The sequence below is a fragment of the Micromys minutus genome, assembly GCF_963924665.1.
Source record: "Micromys minutus genome assembly, chromosome: 11".
NCBI lineage: Eukaryota > Metazoa > Chordata > Mammalia > Rodentia > Muridae > Micromys > Micromys minutus.
The window spans coordinates 51,248,742-51,272,114 of NC_137980.1; the positions used below are offsets into that span (position 1 = coordinate 51,248,742).

At 39.7% G+C, this 23,373-nt stretch overlaps 2 protein-coding genes across 7 annotated transcripts in view; both read left to right on the top strand.

Moving 5' to 3' along the window:
* The first annotated feature begins 456 nt into the window (after nt 1–456).
* Nucleotides 457–23,373, top strand: part of CPNE1 (copine 1) — a 39,121-nt gene continuing 16,204 nt past the window's right edge. For 2 of the 5 annotated variants that reach the window (XM_080925234.1, XM_080925238.1), the window contains exons 1-2: nt 560–581; nt 7,747–7,828. The gene's annotated coding sequence lies outside the window, so the exon portion shown is untranslated. Of the gene's footprint in view, nt 582–7,746; nt 7,829–12,827; nt 12,956–23,373 lie in introns of those variants that run through there. The other 3 variants (XM_080925235.1, XM_080925236.1, XM_080925237.1) reach the window with 3 other exon arrangements.
* On the top strand, nt 528–16,244 carry RBM12 (RNA binding motif protein 12). Of its 2 annotated transcripts, none has more exons than XM_080925232.1 (3): nt 528–581; nt 7,747–7,828; nt 12,813–16,244. In XM_080925232.1, exon 3 carries the CDS (start codon nt 12,835–12,837, stop codon nt 15,871–15,873), a length of 3,039 nt encoding a protein of 1,012 aa, XP_080781358.1. In that variant the 5' UTR covers nt 528–581; nt 7,747–7,828; nt 12,813–12,834; the 3' UTR covers nt 15,874–16,244. The 2 variants fall into 2 exon arrangements, with proteins under 2 accessions (XP_080781358.1, XP_080781359.1); XM_080925233.1 differs by having other exon boundaries at nt 534–581; nt 7,779–7,828.

The following is a 23,373-nucleotide window of genomic DNA, read 5'->3' on the forward strand; positions in this document are numbered from 1 at the left end:
ACAGGGCAGAGTCTGGTGTAGCCACGTCATGAAGAGCAGTATGAGCTTTTAACTTTGAGCCACCTCTCCAGCCCCAAGGCGGAATATTTTCAATAGTTAAGAAAGGATTAAGCTTTTGCTTGGTGGTGTGTTTAATCCTCAAGACAGTTCTGCAGTGTAGGCACTGATCCCCTCCTTTCACAGGGGCTCTAAGAGCCAAAGGAGCCTGTGCAAAAGCTCTGCAACGAACTTTGGACAACAGCTTCAGGTCTAATTTAGCAAACAGCAATTAAAAACCTCGGTTTATCACAAATATCTGCAACTTCCAGGGTTTCCCGCTCCCCCTCAAAAAAAAAAAAAAAAAAAAAACCTCAGCGCGCCTGCGCCTCCTACCAGGTGACGTAGGCAGCGGCGCCCCGCCCACTCTGAGAACGCGGAGCGGCGGAGCGGGCGGGCGGCCATTTTGCGAAGCGGCTGCGGAGGTGTTGGCTGCAGTGGGCTCCGGGAAAGCCGTTCGGGCTGGGGCTGTCGGCCGCAGGGCTGAGGCACTCGCGCGGGGGGTAACTCGGGTCTGGGTTCTGGTGCCGCGCAAACTCTCCCCGGTAAGACTCCCGCAGCCCCGGAACGGGCGGGGCTGTGCGGGGCTCGAGCCGCCTCCTTGGTGTCTCGGGGCGGGGCCTTCCCAGGCCTCGGAGCCCGCGGCCGCGAGCGCCCCACACAAAGGGTCGCGGCGGGGCTGCGGGGGTCCTGGGGCGCTGCTCACGCTCCGCGGCCTCCGAGGATGCGAGAGGTGGAGTCTGCGTGCCGAAGTGGGAACGAGGCCTTAGCGGGGACGCCCCGGTGGTCCTGAGACTGGAAGCGACCAGCACTGGGTGGCTTCGCGGCCTGTGAACTACTGGGTTGGGAGATTGCGATGAAAACGCCTGCACGCAGAATGGGAAGGCTTCGTTGCCTTTAAGCGGGAATGAGGTTTTAACTCACCTCTGCCCCAAAGTGAAGATGTCCCAGTGGCCTACGACCTGCAAAAGGGGACTGACTACCTTGGTACACACCTAGGGAAGGAAGGTCTCCTGGGAGGCCGGGAACTGGTCGCCCGAAGGTGCAGGGAGTTGTAGCGAAGTGCTTCCTAGGTTCAGCGCTGAGGCGGGGTTTCCTAAGTAGTGTAAGTAATTGGAGCCACCCTGTAGGTAGGAAAGGGGTGAAGTCTTGGAGAATTGTAGATAGATGGCTGGCCCTTGGTTCTGCACTTTTCGGAGGAAGGAGGGTGGGTGCCTTAGATAGCTTAGTGTTTGAAGGTTGGCGACGCTACTTTGCAGCCGCATAAAATAGAAAGGAAGGAAGGCATTTAAGGTTTTACAGGTTACTATTCGGATATGGACTAATGTAGCGGGTTGGGGTGCCCGTGAGATAAGTGTGTGTGTTTTATAGTGAAAGTTAAAAGGAGTCCCATGTGATCTACTCGGGGTTAATTCAAGTGCTAAAGATTCATTCATTCTGGTAGATAAAGTAGAGAATTACAGGCTGTGTTGCAGAAGTGTTCTGGGTCCTAAAGCCTTCTTGGCTACTAGATTCAGAGATGATTGAAAGTGTGCAGTTGGCAGGGACCATTTTATTGTGTACTTTAAGATTTAAGGTGATGCGAATCTATTATATAACCTGGTGCGGAAAAGCTAGTAGGATGGCTACAGAAGGGAGAAACTGAGTGGACTATTTTTCTCAGAGCTTTTTGGATAGTTTGAGCTGTAATTTTTGGTGTATGTCAGTCTTAGAAATAAGAATTGTCTGGGATCTTGTTAACCGCTGTATATGTTAAAGTGTTAAAAAGCGTTTGCAGTTGGAAAAAAATCCTACAAAAATCTTTATTGAAAAAATAAATATATAAAACTGATGTACTTGTTTTTGAAACTTGTTGCTTTTGATGAGGTGGAGACTTGGATTAGTAGAAAGTGATTGGAGGAACTGTTCACATAACTTCAAATATAATTTTTGAAGGAACTAAAATGTTTGTGTTTAGATGAGTTCACGAGACTTTGCTTAGTGTATATTAGGTAGTTTATCAAAACGTGTTACATTTTTATATTACCTTATGCTTGGTTAAATGTTGGTCACTGTGGATTGTAATGTATAATTTTATGTTGAGATCTGTGAACATCAAACCACTGTGGTGGTTACTGCTCTAGGCTACTAGCAATATACTTTAGGCCTCTTTTATTTTGTGTTGAATATTTTGATTGACTGCATATTGAACGTTTGGGACTTCTTGGTACAGTTTGTAGATGTGAAACTATTATATTCTGTTTTATACTGTGGCCCAGATAGACACCGCTGGCAGTTCCACTTGAGTTTGCAGAGAACCGCTACACTGCTAGATTCTTGGTGGTTTGGCTGTTTGTTCCTCATTAACCATAGGGTCTTGTAGCTTAGGCTGACATTGAACTGGTAACAGTTGGCTTTTGATATTTAGTTTAAATAAGTGATTTTTTTTCCCCTGAAAATGTTGTTAGTAATTAGTTGCACATTGTATGCTAAAATTCTTCTCCTAAAATTCAGAGTCCATTTGAAAATCTAAAAACTAGCCTACATTTAAAAAAAATGTATGGGTATTTTGCTTGTATTCATTCCTGGTGTCCTCAGAGGCCAGAAGAGGGTGTCAGATCCCCTGCAACTGGAGTGCAAGAAGGTTGTGAGCTGCCATGTGGGTGCTGGGGGTGGAACATGGATCCTCTGGAAGGGCAGCCAGTGATCATAACCACTAACCAGATTCTCCAGCTCTCTATTCTACATATTCTTAATAAATACTCATAACAATGAATGCTCACTAAAATGTTTAGGCATAGTAAACAAAAATAATTTCACTTGTAGTTCTAGCAGCTTTACTACCAACCACCTCTGTATCTTTGGTTTGCAGAGTTTTAAGTTTAAAGCCAGCTTTTAACACTGAAAATTGTAGTGAAAGTGAACGTGGTTAGTTAGGCTAGAAGTAATATTTTTGAAGTATAAATGAATAAAAAGGATATTTTTGTTGGTATCAATAATAACAATATTAAAATTTTTTGGCAGGAGGAACATCTTATTTACAAATGTCTTGATTTGCTGCCTGAGTACCAAATGAGAAGTTCACATGAACGCTCAGCATTATAGATTTTATCAGTGTCAGAAAAATGTATTTATAAAGATGGTCCCAGGATCTGAAGTATGTTTTATCGGGCAATGGGGGGCAATTCAAGGGGGTGAAGCTGTGGTTTCATGATTTCTTTGGTGATGGGATTACACTGCTGCTAACATTGTGCCCATTGTAATAGAGGCTTTGTTGCTGGTCTCTGAGGTGAACATTTAAGGGGTTGTTGGGATTTTTGTTTCTTTTGGATCATAAGTGTGTAGTTCTGCTTTACCCTGTCAAGTAAAGTTTGATGACTTTACAAAATGAACATGTACTTTTCTCAGTGTTTATTGCCAGATAAAGAATGGAAATGCTGGAGTTTTAGTTTGTACCTTTTCCTTTGTAACTTTTCTTTGTTTGTTGATGGACATATTACTTGGAAGTTTCAAATAATTGGAATGGCTAGTAAAATAAGTTTATCTTGTTAATATGCAAATACTGTTTGTATCTGGTTTCTGTTGTGCTGAAGCAACATCTGTTAAGAAATGAAGTGGAAAATACGCTAAATGAGCAAGCTTGTTTTAGGTCTTATGAACTATATAGATTAGTGGCCAGTTTTCTCCTTGACTGTCCCTATATTTTATATGTAGATAGAATAAGTTTATAAGGCCAACCTCAAATTCTTATTCTCTGTTCCTCTGCCTCTTAAGTACTAGCAGTACACGTGCAGCATGTCTAGCTGTAGTACTTATTTTTTATTTATTTATTTAATTTATTTTGAGACAGGGTCTCATTGCCTGCCCCTGGTTATCATGGAACAAGCCTGGCCTCAAACTCCAGAGTCTACCTGCTCCTCCCTCCATGCTTTGGACTTAAGAGATATACAGCCACATTTGGGTCAATACTTTTTTTTGTTTTGACATAGGATTTCTCTGGGTAGCCCTCGATGTCCTGGTACTCTGTAGATCAGGCTGGCCTTGAATTCAGAGATCTTCCTGCCTCTGCCCTCCTTGAGTGCTGGGATTAAAGGTATGTAGGCTGCCTCTACCACCTTTTTAAAAAATTTTTTTTAAATAGAATTATTTTAGTCATGTCTTTCCAAAATTTACCAAAAATTCAAGTGAGCAGGGTAGATTTTTAAATTTGGGATCCTGTGTTCAATTAGACTCTAGCTCACATTTTAACATTTAAGGTGCTGGTATTTAGCCTTGATGTGTACACTTTTTCTTGGTATGGGATGCTGATGGTATTTCTTATATGTAGATTGATTTTTGTACTGTAAGTTGAACACAAAAATTAAGCTACATGTTTGCTGAGATCAGCTGGGCTTTCAACATTTCTTAATGTAATAAGAATTTTCCTTACTATTACTTGTTTGCAACCTTGAGTATTACTGGCTAGCAGAAATTTGTATTTCTTAGGATGGATGTGGGATATCTTCTTCTGTCTGAAAGGGGGGAAAAGTTAGGAAACTCAGTTCTCTAATATGTGGAAGACATGCCCAGGCCCATGCCTTGTCTTTTGTTCCTACTTGGCTTTTCTGCTCTCGTAGTACATCCTGGCTGGACTTGAATTCTCTATGCAGTCCATTCTGACTTCGAACACAGGATCTTCCTTCCTCCTGAAGCAATGAGGGTACAGGAATACAGTACTACACCCTGCTGTGCCAAACCTTTCAAAATCACAAAAATTAACTAGAAAATTACCCTGGTTCTTGGCTCCTAGTGCTGACCTTTTATTCTGTTAGAGATAAGTATTGCAATAATTACTTTTTGTTACATTATTTGAAACAATTTCTTTTTTTTTTGTTTTGTTTATTTTATGTGTATGAAGACACTGTAGCTGTCAGATACACCAGAAGAGGCATCAGATCTCATTACAGATGGTTGTGAGCCACCATGTGGTTGCTGGAATTTGAATTCAGGACCTCTGGAAGAGCAGTCAGTGCTCTAAACGGCTGAGCCATCTCTCCAGCCCAAACTTTCTGTTTTGTATTTCCCTTTGTGATAGTTATAGAAACTACTAGATACAGATTTTGTTTTTGTTTGTTTTGAAACAGAGTTTCTTTCTGTAGTTGTTCTGGAACTCATTATAGACAGGCTGGCCTCAGACTCAGATCTTCCTGCCTCTGCCTGAGTGCTGGGATTTAAGGTGTGCACCACCACTCCTGGCTCAGAGAACCAAGAGTGGTCGAAGGAGTCGTCCTCTGACTTCCACACGCATATGCTGTCACTTCTGTGATACACAAATATACTAATTAGATAAATGTAATTAAATGGAGAGTTTAAGAACAGCTGGCTAGGTTGTTCAGAAGGAAGGTAAAGGCTCTTGCATACACGTACAAGTACACAATGATGGTTGACAAAAATTTGTATAGGATAGATTTGTATATAACATTGTAAGGATTAGTATAGTGCTCTAGCCTTTTAAAAGCTTGTGTTTTGTTGCAAAGCTCACTTTTGTGTAATATTTTAAGATGTTAGAATATTTTGCTTTGTTCATTAGACAAGTTTAGAATAAAACTTAGGCTATTTTTAAAATTGTTTTACCTTTTGGTAATAAAATTGTTACTGTAGTTTATTTAGTCTTAAATATTAACAAAGTGAGTAACATTCACATAGGTAGTTTGGTTGCTAATCTTAAGTACCACGGAGTGGCAGTTTTTTTTTTTTTTTTTTTTTTTTTTTTTTTTTTCTCTTTTTCTGAATTTAGAAATGATTATCTGAGGCAGTTGGTTAGTGGGGCCTGAGAATCCCTAGAATCTGTGTAAAGAAGAAAGTGCACACCTGCACCCCTAGTACACCTCTGGGGAGCTAGCTGGTGATAGAGACAGAAGCCTGGGAAATTCATGGGCTAACCAATCTGCTGTATTGCAGCCATTAAAAACAAAACAAAAAAAAAGAAGCCCTTTTTTATGGTGGAAGATGGCAAGTACTGAGACCCAAGATTCTCCTGACTTCCATAAGCACACAGGTTTTTTTTTTTTTTAAGTCACTATTTTTAAAAATGGTAGCACATGCATATAATGCCAGCATGGGCTACAGTATGAGTGAGACTTTCCCTCAAAACAAATCATATCTTTCAATTAATCATGCTGAAACACACCTATACCCCAGCACTTGAGGGATGGAGAAAGGAGGATCAATACAGGCCAGCCTCAGCTACTTACTGAGTTTGAGGCTAAGTTGGGCTGCCTGAGACTTGTCTCCAAAGCAAAAACAAATTAGTGTATTTGAGCCAGGAGGATTACCAGCCTGATTTAAAAAATAGAACAGGGCTGATAAGATGACTCTACGTGGTGCCAATCATAATGGTCTGAGTTCTAACCCTAGGACCCACATGGTAGAGGGTGAGAACCAACTTTTCAGAGTTGTGTTCTGACTTTCACATGCATATCTGCACACAATATACTTAACATACATAAAACGTGTATATGCAATAAATTAAAATTTGAGTTGAGGGTAGAGCTCAGTAGTAGATTTGCTTAAAATGTGCTAGGTTTACATTCAGTCTGGGATTGCTGTACTGCACCTCCCAGAAAAGGTTAAAAATTAATAATAAACATTGTAAAATGACCTTTTAAGTATAATTATGGAGCTAGAGAGAGGGCTCAGCAGTTAAGAGCATTGGCTGCTCTTCCAGAGGATCTGAGTTTGTTTCTCAGCACCCACATGGTGGCCTACAACTGTAGCAGTCTCAGGGAATCTGAAGCTCTCACTTGGCCTATGGGCGTCAGACATAGACATGGTGCACAGATATAAATACAGGGGAGAACCTGCACACACAGAGATTAAAGTTAAAAAATAAATATGGTTAATTGTTCAGTGTATATGTTGCTTATAAATTGTTAGTATCTTAACTAGTTTGGTAAAAATTGTCCTGAAAGTTAAACCCTGTTACCTGTGTGTGCTTTGGAAAGTATCATTATATATTAAGACCTTTGCTGGAAAGATACTTTGTTTTTGAGACAGGGATTTATTTATTGTTGGTCTAGGTTGGACTTAGAACTTAGTATGTAGCCCATAGTATTTAATAGTATTTCGGCTTCTCCTTCTGGAGTACTGGAGTTACAGCTGTGCTTTAGATACTTTTAAAGCAAGTTCTTTTGGGAAATACATGCGAAGAAATCTTCCTTACTGTGTTGAATACCAGTGGAATTAGTGCTTAGAGTTTGAACTTGCATTTCAGTTGTGTTTTGTGATCTATAATATTCTGATGCAGACGGATTTGAAAGAGTCTCTGAAGTGATGTCTGTGATGACAGTTGTCCAGGAATGGTTATTGTGCTTCTTCAGAAGTTTGGTGAGAACCTGATAGACTTACAGAATTTTCTGGAGTGTATAAACATTAAGTGATAAAGCAATTACCATCTGAAGCTGACCTTTAGTACTGTTTTTAAATTTATTTTTTGGCTATTTTATGGCATATTCTTGATAAAACTACCTGATGATGTTTGTTGATAGAATGGTTTTCAGACTTGAAAGCAACATCAAATTAAGAATATATGTTTGGGATTTTGGTGTCTCTTTCCTTAAACAAAACTATACATTCTAATGAAATACTCTGCTGGTTTCAGACTCTTCTTCGTAATGTACAGTTCAGTGTGGCCTGTGCGAGTTGTTTTTTTTCCTGCATTGATTTTTGCCTCCCATTTATTCTCTATTGCAGTCTAAAAGTTGGTTTTAATTGGTTGCCCACAGGATTGACTTGGCCTCTACTTCTTAAGAAAATACATCTCTTGTTTTACAAGGTAAGAGATTTTTTAAATAGGCTCATTTTTATACAAAATAATATGCGATACCTTAAGCAGTATGAAAATAGGTGTAGTAAACTCTGTGTGTGCATGTGTGCATGTGTATTGTGTGTGTTTACTGAGGGATGAGAGTGGGATGAATAGTTGTTTCCTGAGAGTCTGTTTTATTTATGTATACATTTCCTATTGCTAGGTAGTGAGCTCACGCGCCATCCCCCATAGTGTTATGATGGATGCTAGATTTCAGTGCTTCTTGGTGTGGTTACTTATGGTCCTAAGAAACATAGATGTAGATGTTAGCTAATAGTTTGTATAACACAAATTTTAGACCTTGACAATTGAACTTAACCTTTTGTTGGAGGGACCAAGCTAGACTCAAGATAGGTTAAGATTTGCTTCCAACCAAGTACTTAGTAGCAGAATAACTATTTCTTTATACTTTTCAGAACCTAACAACTGTTCCTTAAGATAGGTTTAGGAGTAGATCCTGTACTCTGCTTGATTTAATCCTCCAGCCCTTTCCTAGCTGGCAATCTTAGGCAGGTTATTAATAATTGGGATGTTATTCATTGGGTGCATTGTACCGACTTTGAGTAAATATCTTAGCAGTATGGTCTAGAAACGTACATACATGAACGTAATTTAGGCTTGTGTTCTTGAGGACATTTTAATTTCTCATTTTATTCTTAAGTTACAAACTAAAGCATTTTTCTCCTTAGGTTTGAATACCTGGCTTACCTATAATATTACCCCCATAGAAAGTGATGAAACATTTTTTTGAAGTTGTCCATAGTGCAATCATGATTTGCACCTAAACATGTTTCAGATTTTGTAAGGAATGTGAATTTGACTCAGTTATTTGGAAATATGCTGATATACTTCCATATAGCAATGTTAAATAGAAAATAGAAGTCTATTGGTGGTCTTTGTTGTGTGTGTTTTTTTTTAATAGCTGTGTGTATGTATGTGTTTGTATTTGTATGAACTGGCACTTGCAGTGACACACTTGTGGGAGGTCATAAGGAAAGTTGCAGAAACTAGTTGTTTTTCCCAGGCGGACTCCGCGGATCAAACTTGGGTTACCAAAGCCTTCTTACCAGCCCTCTTGTCGGCTCTTACAGACCATACCTAAAAAAGCTTTACTCACCCACCCCACCTTTGTTTCTAGTGCTAGTCCATCATACTTGGTTACATTTGAAGATTGCTTTTATCTTTGTGTATAATTGTAAGGATATTAAATCATTTGGTAGAGTTTGCTTAACAAGTACAAAGCTCTGGTTCGTTCAATCTGCAGTATAACATAAGTTGGATATGGGGTAGCACATCCCTGCGCTATGAGGTAGGAAGGAAGATTCTAAATAAATAATTTGGTTGTGTTTGATTTATGAAAAACTTTCAGGTGTACTAAACAGTCAGATGAGTTGTTGTTTTAGGCTGCCTAGAGTAGTGGTACACACCTTTAATGCCAGCAGAGGCAGAGGCAGAGGCAGGCAGATTTCTGAGTTTGAGGACAGACTACTTTCCTTAGGAAGTTCTAGGGCTACATAGTAAGAACATATTTTAAAATAAAGATAAGGGGAATATGTATTGAGAAACAAACAAGAAGGAAAACCAAAACAACTATCAAAACTAAACATTATATTTCTATTTTGTATATAGTAATTATAATGTTGATACAATTAGATTTTATTATATTAAATTGGAGTTCATACAGTATTTGACATTGAAGAATTTCTTCAACTTATTTTTGTAAGTCTTAGAGCTTATAGCAGGAAACCATGTTTCGTCTGAAGTTTCAGAAATTATTAAACTAGATCTATTATTACATACATCTCAATCTATTCAACTAGATTGGAAAACTAGATTTTCCAATCCCCAAGTTTTGATTTTATTCTATTACAAAAGTTGTAGAAGCAATTAAAATTGAAATGGTAATGCTTTCAGGTACTACAGTGGCAATAGGAACAACAAACAAATAAATAAACAAATGAAAATCTTAAAATCAAACTCAAACCTGGGAGAAACTTAAGATTTCTTTTAAAATGTTTAAATTACTTTTTTTAAAAAGGTTTAATTATGAGTGTTTATGAGTATATGCACGTGAGTGTAGGTGTTTATACAAACCAGAGGACTTAGATCCCCTGGAGCTAGTGTTAAAAAGCAGCTTTAAGCCTTCTGACATGGTTCTTGGAACTGAACTCAGACTCCCTAGAAGAGTAGCTTGAGCTCTGAACTTTCATTCTCAGTTTATGTATGTGAGTGCTTGTCTACATGTATGTGTATGTACCTGGCAAGGCCAGAAGAAGGTGTTGGAGCCCCTGAAAGTGGAGTAATAGGTGGTTGAGAGCCACTACATGGATGTTATAAACTTTTTTTTGTTTTTGTTTTTTTTTTTAAAGATTTATTTACTTATTTTTGCACATGAGTACATTGCAGCTGTCTTCAGACACACCAGAAGAGGGCATCTGATCCCAGATGGTTGTGAGCCACCATGTGGTTGCTGGGAATTGAACTCAGGACCTCAGGAAGGACAGTCAGTGTTCTTAACCGCTGAGCCATCTCTCCAGCCCCATGGATGTTATAAACTTAATGTGGGTCCTCTACAGAAACAAGTGATCGTAACAACCAAACCATTGATCCAGGCGTGTTAGTATTTTTAAAACAGTCCCATGTATTTCAGGCTAGCCTTAAGTTGGTTATATAGCCAAGTATGACTTTGAACTGATCCTCCTGTAATTAACCTTCCAGAGATAGATTACAAGTAATATGCCTCCATGTCCAGTTTATGAAGTGCTGGGATTGAATTCAAAGTTTCATGGATGCCATGCAAGCACCACCTAAGCTACGTTTTCAGCCATGTTGTTGCTGCTTTTTATGCTTTTGAGACAGTATCTCTCACTATATATAGCTAGCCTGAAATTCACTTTAGACTAGACTGTCCTCAGACTCACTATCTGCTTGCATTTGCCTTCTGGGAGCTAGGATTGTAGGTGAATGTCACTATGAACAGATTTGTCTGCCTCTGCCTCCCAAGTGCTGCCATCATCATCATCATCGATTTACTTTGCATATACAAGTATTTTGCTATGTATGTATGTATGTGTGCCATACGGATCTTGGTGTCCATGGAGGACAGGAAAGGGCATTAAATCTCCTAAAACTGAATTAGAAGTGGTTGTAAGCTACTGTGAGGGTTCTTGGCCTCACACTGATGGACTCTTTACTGCTCACCTGTTTTCCCAGCTGAACCCTATTATTATTATCATTGTAATTTTATAATTATTTATTTGTATGTTGTGTGTGTGTGTGTGTGTGTGTGTGTGTGTGTGTGTGTGTGTGTGTGTGTGTAGGGGTGGGATTCTCTTCAGTATATAGGTCCTAGGGATGGAATTCTTCAGCATTTATTGGCAAGTTAAGCCATCTCACTAAATCCCCCTTTCTATCCTCCTTTTATTTATTTTTTGAGATTTTGCTAGTGAGCAATCACAGATTAAACAGTAGTTAAGTTGGGTTGGAGGCCCTATTAGTGCACATTATACATTAATCTGTGTAATTTGTGGTCTTGGTCTTGAATTCAAGATCCTCCTGCCTCAACTTCTTAAATACTGGGGTAATCGATATTCACTGCCATACTATCTGTGGTATTGGGAATGGATTCTTGGGCTTTATAAGTGCTAGACAAACAAACTGATCTGTGATCCTAACCCCTATGTTCATTTGTTTCTTTGAGACTGGGTGTCACTGTGAAGTCCTCACTTACCTGGAGCTCTATAGCTCACAATGGCTTTAAACTCACAGAAATTGGCCTTCTAAGTATTAAAGGCTATCCCACCATGCTTGGCCATAGCTGTCTTTTTTTTTTTTTTTTTTTTAAAGCAGGATTAATAGAGTCACTGAACTAGAGTTTTGGTCTAACAACCATGGCAAATAGAGGTGTAATAGGTTCTACTTTAGGATAATAAATAGAGGTTAACTTAGAATTTTTGCTATACTATTTGGTGTTTCTTTGAAATCTTAGTATGTGTTAACTTTGCTTATAGCAAGGGAAAAGGAGAGAGAGAGAGTGTGTGTGTTTGTGTATGTGTGTGCCAGCATATGTGCATGGTTACATATGTAGGCTGTGTGTACAGGCAAAGGAGGGAAGAGGATGTCAGGTCTTCTATCATTCTGTGCTTTATTATCTTGAGTACCTTTCGTTATACTTGAAACTAGTATGGCTGGGCTTCCAGCTAGGGTTTCAGACATATGTAGCCATACCCATGTGGAAACTGGGAATAGAACTCATGTTCTTGTGATCGTACATACAGCAGGTTCTTACCCAGTGAATCATCTGTGCAGCCTCATGTAGTTCTTTCTTTTAATAAAACTGTAAAACATTGAAAAGTTGTACTATAAAATATGGAGTCTGTTATTATTTGAAATTTCTTGTGCTAAGAATTGAATTTGGAGATCAGTGTTTGAATGCTAGTCAAACACTTACCAGTTTTCCACTTGAGATATGAACCTACTTTATTGTTAAGTATTTGTAATTCAGGAACATTCCAGTTTTCTGTTTCTTCTAGATTTTGAGATTGAGCCTTACAAGGTATCACTCTGGTAACTATGAAATGATAAAATTTATGTGGAAGATGCTAAATCAGTTTTAAATATTAATTTTGATGCATCATTTGCATGATTCCCCCCTATAGATTTCTGCACATTTATTTTAAGTCTCACTGAAGGCTTAGTGATCTAAATGATGTTATTGTGACTTAGTTTTTCCTGGATCTTTTGAATATTAGACTGAACCTCTTTATAACTGTTGCCAAAACGAAAGCCTTTGGAAGTTGCAATTGTTCAGATCTTTGAATTTTCAAATTAAAGACCTTGTGGTAGCTTGAGGGAATGTTTGGGATAATGTGGTAGCTGGTCATTCTTGCAGCTAAAAAGTTGGTATAATAATGAGGAGTCTGACATGGCCGTTGCCTTTTCTCATCTGCAGGTGTGTGTGGTTTCAGCGCAGCATGGCTGTGGTCATCCGTTTGCAAGGTCTCCCAATTGTGGCGGGGACCATGGACATTCGCCACTTCTTCTCTGGATTGACCATCCCTGATGGGGGCGTGCATATTGTAGGGGGTGAACTGGGTGAGGCTTTCATCGTTTTTGCCACTGATGAAGATGCAAGGCTTGGTATGATGCGCACAGGTGGTACAATTAAAGGGTCAAAAGTAACACTATTACTGAGTAGTAAAACAGAAATGCAGAATATGATTGAACTGAGTCGTAGGCGTTTTGAAACTGCCAACTTAGATATACCACCAGCAAATGCTAGTAGATCAGGACCACCACCTAACTCAGGAATGAGCAGCAGGGTAAACTTGCCAGCAACAGTACCCAACTTTAATACTCCTTCGCCAAGTGTAGTAACTGCTACCACTTCTGTTCATGAGAGCAACAAAAACATACAGACATTTTCCACAGCCAGCGTAGGAACTGCTCCTCCAAGTATGGGGACCTCTTTTGGGAGTCCAACATTCAGCTCAACCATTCCGAGTACAGCTTCTCCAATGAACACAGTCCCACCACCACCAATTCCTCCAATCCCAGCGATGCCATCTTTGCCACCGCTGCCATCCATTCCCCCAATACCAGTTCCTCCTCCGGTACCAACATTGCCTCCTGTGCCACCTGTTCCTCCCATTCCCCCAGTCCCTTCTGTGCCACCTATGACCACATTGCCTCCCATGTCAGGCATGCCACCCTTGAATCCACCACCTGTGGCACCTCTACCTGCTGGAATGAATGGCTCTGGAGCGCCTATGAGTCTGAACAATAATCTGAACCCTGTGTTTCTGGGTCCATTAAATCCTGTTAACCCTATACAGTTGAACTCTCAAACCAGCGTGAAGTCTCTTCCCATCAACCCTGATGATCTGTACGTGAGTGTGCATGGAATGCCCTTTTCTGCAATGGAAAATGATGTCAGAGAGTTTTTTCATGGGCTCCGAGTTGATGCAGTACATTTGTTAAAAGATCATGTAGGTCGAAATAATGGGAATGGATTGGTTAAGTTTCTCTCCCCTCAAGATACATTTGAAGCTTTGAAACGGAACAGAATGCTGATGATTCAACGATATGTGGAAGTCAGTCCTGCCACAGAGAGACAGTGGGTAGCTGCTGGAGGTCATATCACTTTTAAGCAAAGTATGGGGCCTTCTGGACAAGCCCACCCTCTTCCACAGACACTTCCAAGGTCAAAATCGCCCACTGGGCAGAAAAGGTCAAGATCAAGATCACCACATGAGGCTGGTTTTTGTGTTTACTTGAAAGGGCTACCGTTTGAAGCAGAAAACAAACATGTCATTGATTTTTTTAAGAAGTTGGATATTGTGGAAGATAGTATTTATATAGCTTATGGACCCAATGGGAAAGCAACTGGTGAAGGCTTTGTAGAATTCAGGAATGATGCTGACTATAAGGCTGCTCTCTGTCGTCATAAACAATACATGGGCAATCGCTTTATTCAAGTTCATCCAATAACTAAGAAAGGTATGCTAGAAAAGATAGATATGATTCGGAAACGACTTCAGAACTTTAGCTATGACCAGAGGGAAATGGTGTTAAATCCGGAGGGGGAAGTCAGTTCTGCCAAAGTCTGTGCCCATATAACAAACATTCCATTCAGCATTACTAAGATGGATGTTCTTCAATTTCTAGAAGGAATCCCAGTGGATGAGAATGCTGTACATGTTCTTGTTGATAACAATGGGCAAGGTCTAGGGCAAGCATTGGTTCAGTTTAAAACTGAAGATGATGCACATAAATCTGAACACTTACACCGTAAAAAGCTTAATGGGAGAGAAGCTTTTGTTCATATAGTTACCCTAGAAGATATGAGAGAGATTGAGAAAAATCCTCCAGCCCAGGGAAAAAAGGGCTTAAAGATACCTGTTCCAGGTAATCCTGCAGTACCAGTGATACCTAGTGCAGGGATGCCTGCTGCTGGAATTCCCACTGCTGGAATACCCAGTGCTGGAATGCCTAGTGCAGGTATGCCTGCTGCTGGGATACCTGCCGCTGGGATGCCTGCTGCTGGGATGCCTGCTGCTGGGATGCCCAGCTCTGGAATGCCTGGTCCCGGAATACCTGGTCCTGGCATACCCGGTCCTGGCATACCCGGTCCTGGACTACCCGGTGCCGGAATACCTGGTGCCGGAATACCCGGTGCCGGAATACCCGGTCCCGCAATGCCTGGTCCCGCAATGCCAGGTCCCGCAATGCCTGGTCCCACAATGCCAGGTCCTGCAATGCCTGGTCCCGCAATGCCAGGTCCTGCAATACCTGGTCCAGCAATGCCTGGTGCTGGCATTCCCAGTGCAGGAGGAGAAGAGCATGTTTTCTTGACTGTAGGATCAAAGGAGGCCAATAATGGGCCACCATTTAACTTCCCTGGTAATTTTGGTGGACCCAATGCCTTTGGGCCACCACTACCTCCTCCAGGATTAGGGGGTGCCTTTGGTGATGTTAGACCTGTTATGCCTTCGGTTGGAAATAGTGGTTTGCCTGGCCTAGGACTGGAAGTTCCTGGTTTTGGAGGTGCACCAAATAATATAAGTGGGCCATCAGGATTTGGGGGTATTCCTCAGAACTTTGGGAATGGCCCAGGTAGTTTAAATGCTCCTCCTGGTTTTGGAAGTGGACCCCCTGGTCTTGGAAGTGTTCCTGGTCATTTGAGTGGGCCACCAGCCTTTGGACCCGGGCCTGGGCCTGGCCCAATCCATATTGGGGGCCCCCCTGGCTTTGGAGCTAGCTCTGGAAAACCAGGACCTACAATAATTAAGGTGCAGAACATGCCTTTTACTGTATCTATTGATGAAATTTTAGATTTCTTTTATGGTTATCAAGTAATTCCAGGTTCAGTATGTTTAAAATACAATGAAAAAGGTATGCCTACAGGCGAAGCCATGGTGGCCTTTGAATCTCGGGATGAAGCCACAGCTGCTGTCATTGACTTAAATGATAGGCCTATAGGTTCAAGAAAGGTGAAACTCGTTTTAGGGTAGCCGTTCACATCAGTTCTTTATTGGGTATATCTTTATTTTGCTGTGACTAATGCATCCAGATTGTTTTCCTAGTGGATTGTTTCAATTGCAGATAGATTGGTTCTATAACACAGAGCATTGGTTGGCTGTTTACAACTCACAGAATAAACATTGCAATTTGTTACAGTAAAGCTATCTGGAGAGAACACAAAAATAATTTTGGCATACAGTAGAGACCTTTTATAATACTCGATTATATAAAGCTTATCAAGGAATCTAGATTGGTTTTCTTTTATACCACATTGGATGAAGAAAATAGAAACGTGAGTAGAGCTCAAGGGGTGCTCGTGCCAGTGCTGACAAGTAGAAGTTGGCTCCTTTTGCAATTTGATTTAAAGTTGGACATATTTGCTTTGTTATAGGGTCAAAGCTTTGTCTGAAACCTTCATTTTCTTTTAAAATTGAATAAAGTCTCTGTATCTGGATTCATTGTATGTACCTTTATTGCTTCTTGAGTATAGACGGTCCTGCTTCAGTGTTGCCGCTTTATCTGCCTAATTGACTCTCTTGTAATAAGTACAACTACTTTGTTAGTTTTTAATTTCTAATATAAAAACTCCACGCTTGTGGTTTGTGCTAAATAGCACTTTGATTTCTAATGTCACACTTATGATTGTGTGAAATGACTTTTACCATAAAAATAAACTATGGAGTCCTCTACTGACTTTATTTGGTTTGACCACAAAATTTTATTTAGTTTAGTAAGTTTAAAATTTGTTCATATTGTTTGGATGACAGTGAAAATCAGAAACCACTTAGTAATCAGTGTTTAGGTGTTTGATTTGAAGTCCTTTACTGTGATGGACTAATTTAGCAAATTGTTCTTGTCCCAATTTATGTGAATTTTGAAACAAAGGAATTCATAGGAAAGAGCATTTTATCTTGGAATATAAAACTGAAATTGAAAGCGGTAGTTTTGTTAGATAGTAATATTGTAGAATGAAAGATCCCGAATTTGGATCATAGGTTGATATGTGTTTAATTCTGTTAATTTGGAGGCTTTTTGGTGTAGTTTGATCATGAGCCTGTTCACAAAAATTCTTTATGTAGAGTCTTAAGTACAGCTGCCAAAGAGAATTGAGATCACCCTGTGCATTTTCATATTTCCTTTTGGCAGTCAAGACTCTTAAGATGGAGGAATCTTTGGTTGGCTAAATGTCTTTTCCCTTAAAAGCATGTGGTTTATCACATCTTGTTCACTGACACTTACGGCTCTTTTTCTAAATTTAGAATGTTTGAAAGCTGCTTCACATTTCACATAACATACAAAATTATTGATGAATAATAATGGGAAATAGTATCTTTCATATAATGTAGATTTGGTTTGAAACACCAACATTGAGAAGTCTATATTTACTTTTAAAAGAAACATTTCTCACATTATATATATTTTACACACACATATATACATGTATGTATGCAAGTGTACATTCATATACATATGTACATACAAGTTATGTATGTTTATATGTAGTGCCTTTTTTGTATTCTTAAGGGAGTGGTACATTGAAGTAAAGTTTGGTCGGATAATTTTAGAGTTAAGAGTGGCAACAGTCTCTTGTGTGGAAAGTTTGGAAAGCCTATTCACTACTGTAGTCTTGGAGGAGAGAGAGTATGGGGGTTTTGTCCAGGGAAAGGATTCTGCAGACTTTGAAAAGTGGCTGCATTGTGAATCACTTGATAACTCACAAACACGATTTGCTGGACAGATAGCTACTGCCTCAAAAAGCAATATGTTTATGTGTGATGCTCTTTTTTAGTAATCATTTTTCCTTCCAAAGACTTAGAATGAGAACACTTCAGAACTATTTTGGGCATCTTATTTCAACTGCAGGTTATTTTCTCCATTGGAAACTCTTTATTTTAGAAAAAATGATTGTTAGAAGGTGAAAATCTTTTATCTTTTCTCACAATTTATTTAGGTCATATCTTCGTACGTGCTTATTAAATATTTTATACACTCAATGCAACTATTGTTATTTCTACATCTAGATAAATGCTAAAAAAAAGAACCTGGTTCTCACTGTCCATTAAATAAATTAAGAAAATAGTGTGGTGTAGAAATCAGAGAATTGTGTTCCACATTCCCTTTAATCACAACAGAGCTTGTTGTGAAATGTAATTAAATGCTCTGCCCTCTGGAACTTGAGCTTGTATGTTTGAGACAGACCTAATTGCTAAGTATATTGTTTTATCTTGTTCGGGCATCGAAGTTTCAGCTTTTATTTTTGCTTTAATAACTATGAAAATGTGTTTTATCAAACTATTCATATCTCTCGTCAGACAAAGTTTTCTCCAGAACTAGACTCGGTATAGATTTGAATTTACGTAATTTTTCATTTGTATGGTATGGAGGCTTTGTAAAGCTTTGCTCAAAGTGTGTTTGTAAACACTGTCAAGATACTCTTAATTTCATGTGTAAATTTTACTGTGTTTTTGGTGACTTTGACATTTATGGAAAGGAATATTTCATTAGGTTTAATTTGTTTCTCTTAAGTTTTTATTGGTGTTTATTTTTCTTTCGGTTTTATAGGATTAGAGAAACCTACAAATGTATTGTATAAATTAAGCAAATTTGTAAATTTTTAAAACTCCAGTGCCAGATTTAGCTTATAAGCATAATTTGGAGGTGTTTTCTGTGCTTATACTAGTCTGGATGTACAATTATTAGTGGCTATTGTAGGTTTTGTTTTACCGCAACAGTGTTAAGTGAAATGTAGTTCCTGTTATTTTAAGTTGTCAAAGCATTGACAAAGCTGCATTAGGAAATGTCAAACTTACAGATAGTAATATTCAGTGTAGCTATGGTCAGTCTTGATCTACTTGATGAAAATCTAGGTGTATGCACATACATGAAAGTAAGCAAGCACACATGGGCTTAGGTGGAAATGCTCACCTTGCACAAAAATGAGACAAAAAAGCTAACTCAAACTCCATTTTGCTAAATTCTGTGATTGATGAAGTGTGTAAAAATAAAATGCACTCGGTTTGAAAGTGCTGAAAAAATGAGTGAAGAACATGCACAATGACTTCTAGTCCATGTTTTGGGGACGTTTCTTGCGGTGATCACTGAGTATTTTCCCACTCACACAATTGCCATGTGTAAATTAATTTACTTCGGCGGTTTTATTGGCAGTTCTGTAGTCCAAACTTTTGAAGTCAAGCACAGCCAAAGGGCTGTTGACAGTGTGACCACAACATTGCCAGCACATGCTACTCTGGCATCATTTAGCAATTTTGTTTATAAAGAAGTCTTGGATACTGTTCAATAAACTTGTCACAAAATAAAGGCTGATGCTTTAATGCTTTAACTGCACAGTACTTCTTTGAGCTATGATACTACATTGTGGGTTTTTGTTTTTAACTCAAGAATATATTGTGTGCCTTTGGAAATGTGAATTTGGTGATCTTAGAGGTAACAATTGTTGCTTATTCTTGTCTTCTAATGCTGAAGTGTGGAAAGAAGAGGATGCCTTGGGACGGCAGGGAGGAAACTTGGTTCTAGGTCACATCTGTGGCATCTTCGTTTTCAGAATTTAATTTTATTGTGTGTGCTTTGTTAGCTAATGGCTTCGTTATGTGGATTTGGGAAGAACTTGAGGACCAGATACTCCTCCTCACCAGGAGTCTCCAAGGGTCTGTGGACTCTCATTTTCAAATACTGGTTGCAGTGGAAAAGGGGGGGAAATGCTTGGAGTAGGTTCTTAATTTCACTCACCAAAAGCTTTGTTTTTGTATTTCTATGTGATGGGTTTGAGGTGGGGAAGAAAAGGTGGCCAAAACAATCGCTGTTTTGTGATATTAGTGTTCTGGGTTTTGTCCCTTTCACATTTGTTCAACTTCATGAAATTAGGAAACAAAGTTGTCATAGACTGCTGGTTTTAAAGGACAGGCTAGAGTTGTTAGAATTAGCAGGCTGTTTCTTACAACCAAAGTTATCCGGAAATGCTTGCAATTTTTATCTTTATCATGTAAGTGTTTAGCTTGTATTTGACTATCCTATTGTGTTAGAAAGTCTGAGCAGACAGTCTGCCACTAAACTGCATGTCCAGCTTTAGAAGAGCTTACACTAATATGTAATTCCACATAGCAACTGAGTGATTTTTATTGATTGTATTGCCCAGGCTGCTTAGAACTGGATTCAAGCATTGTTCCCACCTTGCCTTGTGGAATAACTGGACAACACACAGGCTACCTTGTCTGAGTCTTTTTAAAACTGACCAGTGTTTAGTAATCATTTCCAAAATGATGAAGTGGCATCAGTATTCCCACACAGACAGACAGGGGTGGCTTTGAGAGAGATCACTTCTGCTGTTTGTTGTTTTCTGCTCTCTAGCATTTTATGCAAGAAAGCATATCAGTTTTATATTATATCTCACCATCCTCCCCAGAGTATGGTTTTCCTTAAGGGATTTGCCTTTTCATGTAAAAAATAGTATTTCTTAGTATAAAACCTGATAGGACATGAAAGCTTCCTTTGTCCGTTTGAAAAGTACTGTGTTAGCACATTTGCAGTGGGGATGGTTCTGCAGAAAAGCCCTGTGTCCAACAACATAAGCAAGTTCATCTCCTGTTAAATGCTAATTCTTAGTATGCTCTTTCGCACTTAATTGTGATGTTTTGAGCTACATTGTATGTCTTTGAGAATTGCAAGCATCCTTAAATTAAGTATGGCTCCTTTTCTGGATCAACATAACAATGACAACCAATGCAGCATATCATGCTTTCTGCATACCATTCTGCTACTGAAGAGGAGAAATGACCCTGATGTAAACATTTAAGCCCCGGTACAGGACAACACTTCAAAAACACCGAGACTGTATGTTAGGGGAGAAATCTCATTAACCATGGTCTTTGATTTCTGTTGAGCCTCAGGGGCCTTTCTCTAATGAAATGTTAGAGGTTAGGACACGAAACTCAGCAATAAGAGAGAAATGGTGAATGGGATAGAGTATATATTGGCATCCCTGTGTCAGACATCTAGACTCTGGCCTAGAGAACAATTATTTTTAAGTCATTTTCAATAATCTTGACAACCTATTTTATTTGGAAGGAGGAAAAACATAAGTACAGATGTTGGCAGTAACCTGACTCATCCCAGGAAATTTCTGCCAGTTCCTTGATGTTTCAGTCTCTGCTATTACCACCAGTTTTCTCCTTTTGGCTTCTCACATGTAAATAAATCTGCGGGAACCAGGGTCATTAGTCTCAGTAAACTGTTGTCTTCTGACAGTAGAGATCATTTACTTAAGAGGTTTTGATTGCAAAGGATAGTTATATGATTCATAGCAAACAGTAATAACCACATTGTTCGCTACACACTGGCTATTGTACATCCTATTTCCAACACTGTATCAGCCTGGTCTACATGGTGACTTTAGGCCTATAAGGGATACATAAGGGAGACAAGGCTAAAGGAGCCAAGTAGTAGTAGTCAAACATGCCAGCCTGTGCTGCTGCTGAGTTTCCCATGCCTTGTTGCATTCCGAGTCCTCTACATGGTAGCTTGCAAACGGAGATGCTGCATCTGTAATTCCCTTTGGCCATGTGATCTGAGACCAGCTGTGCCCCTTAACTTTTCCTACAGTAGATAGACCACTTTGCTTCTTGGAAGGTGGGACTCCATGTTGGTCTTCATACACTTACGTTTTCATATAGCTTAGCCATAGCTCTTTGCCATGCTAACAGTTTGGGGCAGCCTTATGTGCAGAGCATAGCAGGATGTAATGATGGGAAGGCAGATAAAATGCCACAGGATCTGAATAAAGGTTTTCCTGGCCAGTTGATGGTCATACAGTTAACTCCTGTGAAAACAAGTTTGTGGCTAGTTTCCCTGTTGAAATTTTATTAGTTTTCCAGACAGAACTTTGGAGGCTAATACTTAAGACCCTCCACATATCCCAGTTATTAAACCATTGAGTAAAAACCTGCATTGTGAACAAAGGCTCTGGTCCACTGTGTTGCATGCACACTGGAGAGGCAATGGTTTTTGACAGTGTTCTTTCCCTGGAAGATGGTCTGGTATTTCCTCACATCCTCCATGTATGACAGGCACCGGACATGTATGTTGTAACAGCGTAGGATAGAAGCAGAAGTGACTACCCTTGAAGGTAGCTGCTGTAAGCCACTTTCTCGGAGGAATTTTACCATACATGAGCTACTTGGGTGTGGTTTATAAAAATTATCCCTTTGAAGAAATCTTGTAAGGTCCTGTCAGTCCTCTACTGCTGTTTCTGTGATGAGATTATGATGGATGTAGACTTTGCATCTGTGTATAAGGCTAGTTTGTATATGTAGACCGTGAAGGGGAGGCCATATAGTACTGTGGGAGACTATCTTATGTGGCTACCTGGCTCTAAAACTGGACTAAACTATAAAATGGGAACTAGTGACAGAATGGAACAGAAATTCCTTTTGATTTCATTAGTTCTTGTGACCCATGGCTAATGTGTCTTTTGGGCTTTGTTCAGTAAAAGGGTTCAGATTATTCAGTGGTAAGTGTCTATGGTTCTGTGATTCCAGCTATTCCATTTCTTTGGAGATTGGTATGAGTTTGGTCCTGAAGAGAAACTTAAGTGTGTTTGACTTGGCTGCTTTGGTGACCTCCTGTCCTTGAGTGCAGTAGAATAAAAGTCCCACTTTGCTACTCAGAAGAGAGATCAGTCACTGTTTTCTATCATAACCTGTCCCTATTCTTGCCATTTAAGTCCAGAAGTGGTGGACCAACACCCAAAGGCACATTTCCTTACCTGTGAGCACTGAAGGAGCATAGTATATACTGGGCATCCTGCCAAACAAGGGGCTCTTGTTGATCACTCTTAGAGTAACCTTAGCCCCCAGCGTTGCCATCATCACTTCCATTTTATTGATAGGGAAGTCTAAGCAAAAAGAAAGAAAAAATAATTAACTTGCCTGAGGTCCTATTGCTAGTATTAATTGGATGGAGGTTTTTTAATTCCTTTGTGGCCTAGGCAGGCCTGAAAAACAGTAATGTTCATTCCTCAGTGTTGGGATTTCAGGTATGACCTATGAACCTACACACAAACAATTTTCATAGATGTTCTCATACTTCATAGGTAGCAAGTGTCTCCTTCTTCCTCATCTGAGGGGTGTTAGGTGAGGCTGAATTCACTAATAGCGTTCATATGATGGGCCCTCAGTTTATTAGGAAGAGCCTCCCTCAGTGCTCCATGATTTTAGTTTCCCAACTAAGATAAACATGGAGCAACAAGCACTATGCACTAATGTGTGGCACTAAGTGGGCAGATGAGATTTGGTCTAGGATGGAGAGGAACTCCATATCCAGTTCTCTAGGCTAGGTTTTCTACTATGAAGGGTCAGAGACAGGTGAAATGTGGCTTTGGGAAGATTTTGGAGATGCTGGAATTGAATGAGTGGCTTTCAGAGTTTTCTGACCTTTCCCACAAGTTGGGAACCTGCTGCATTTTCCCACCTATGTTC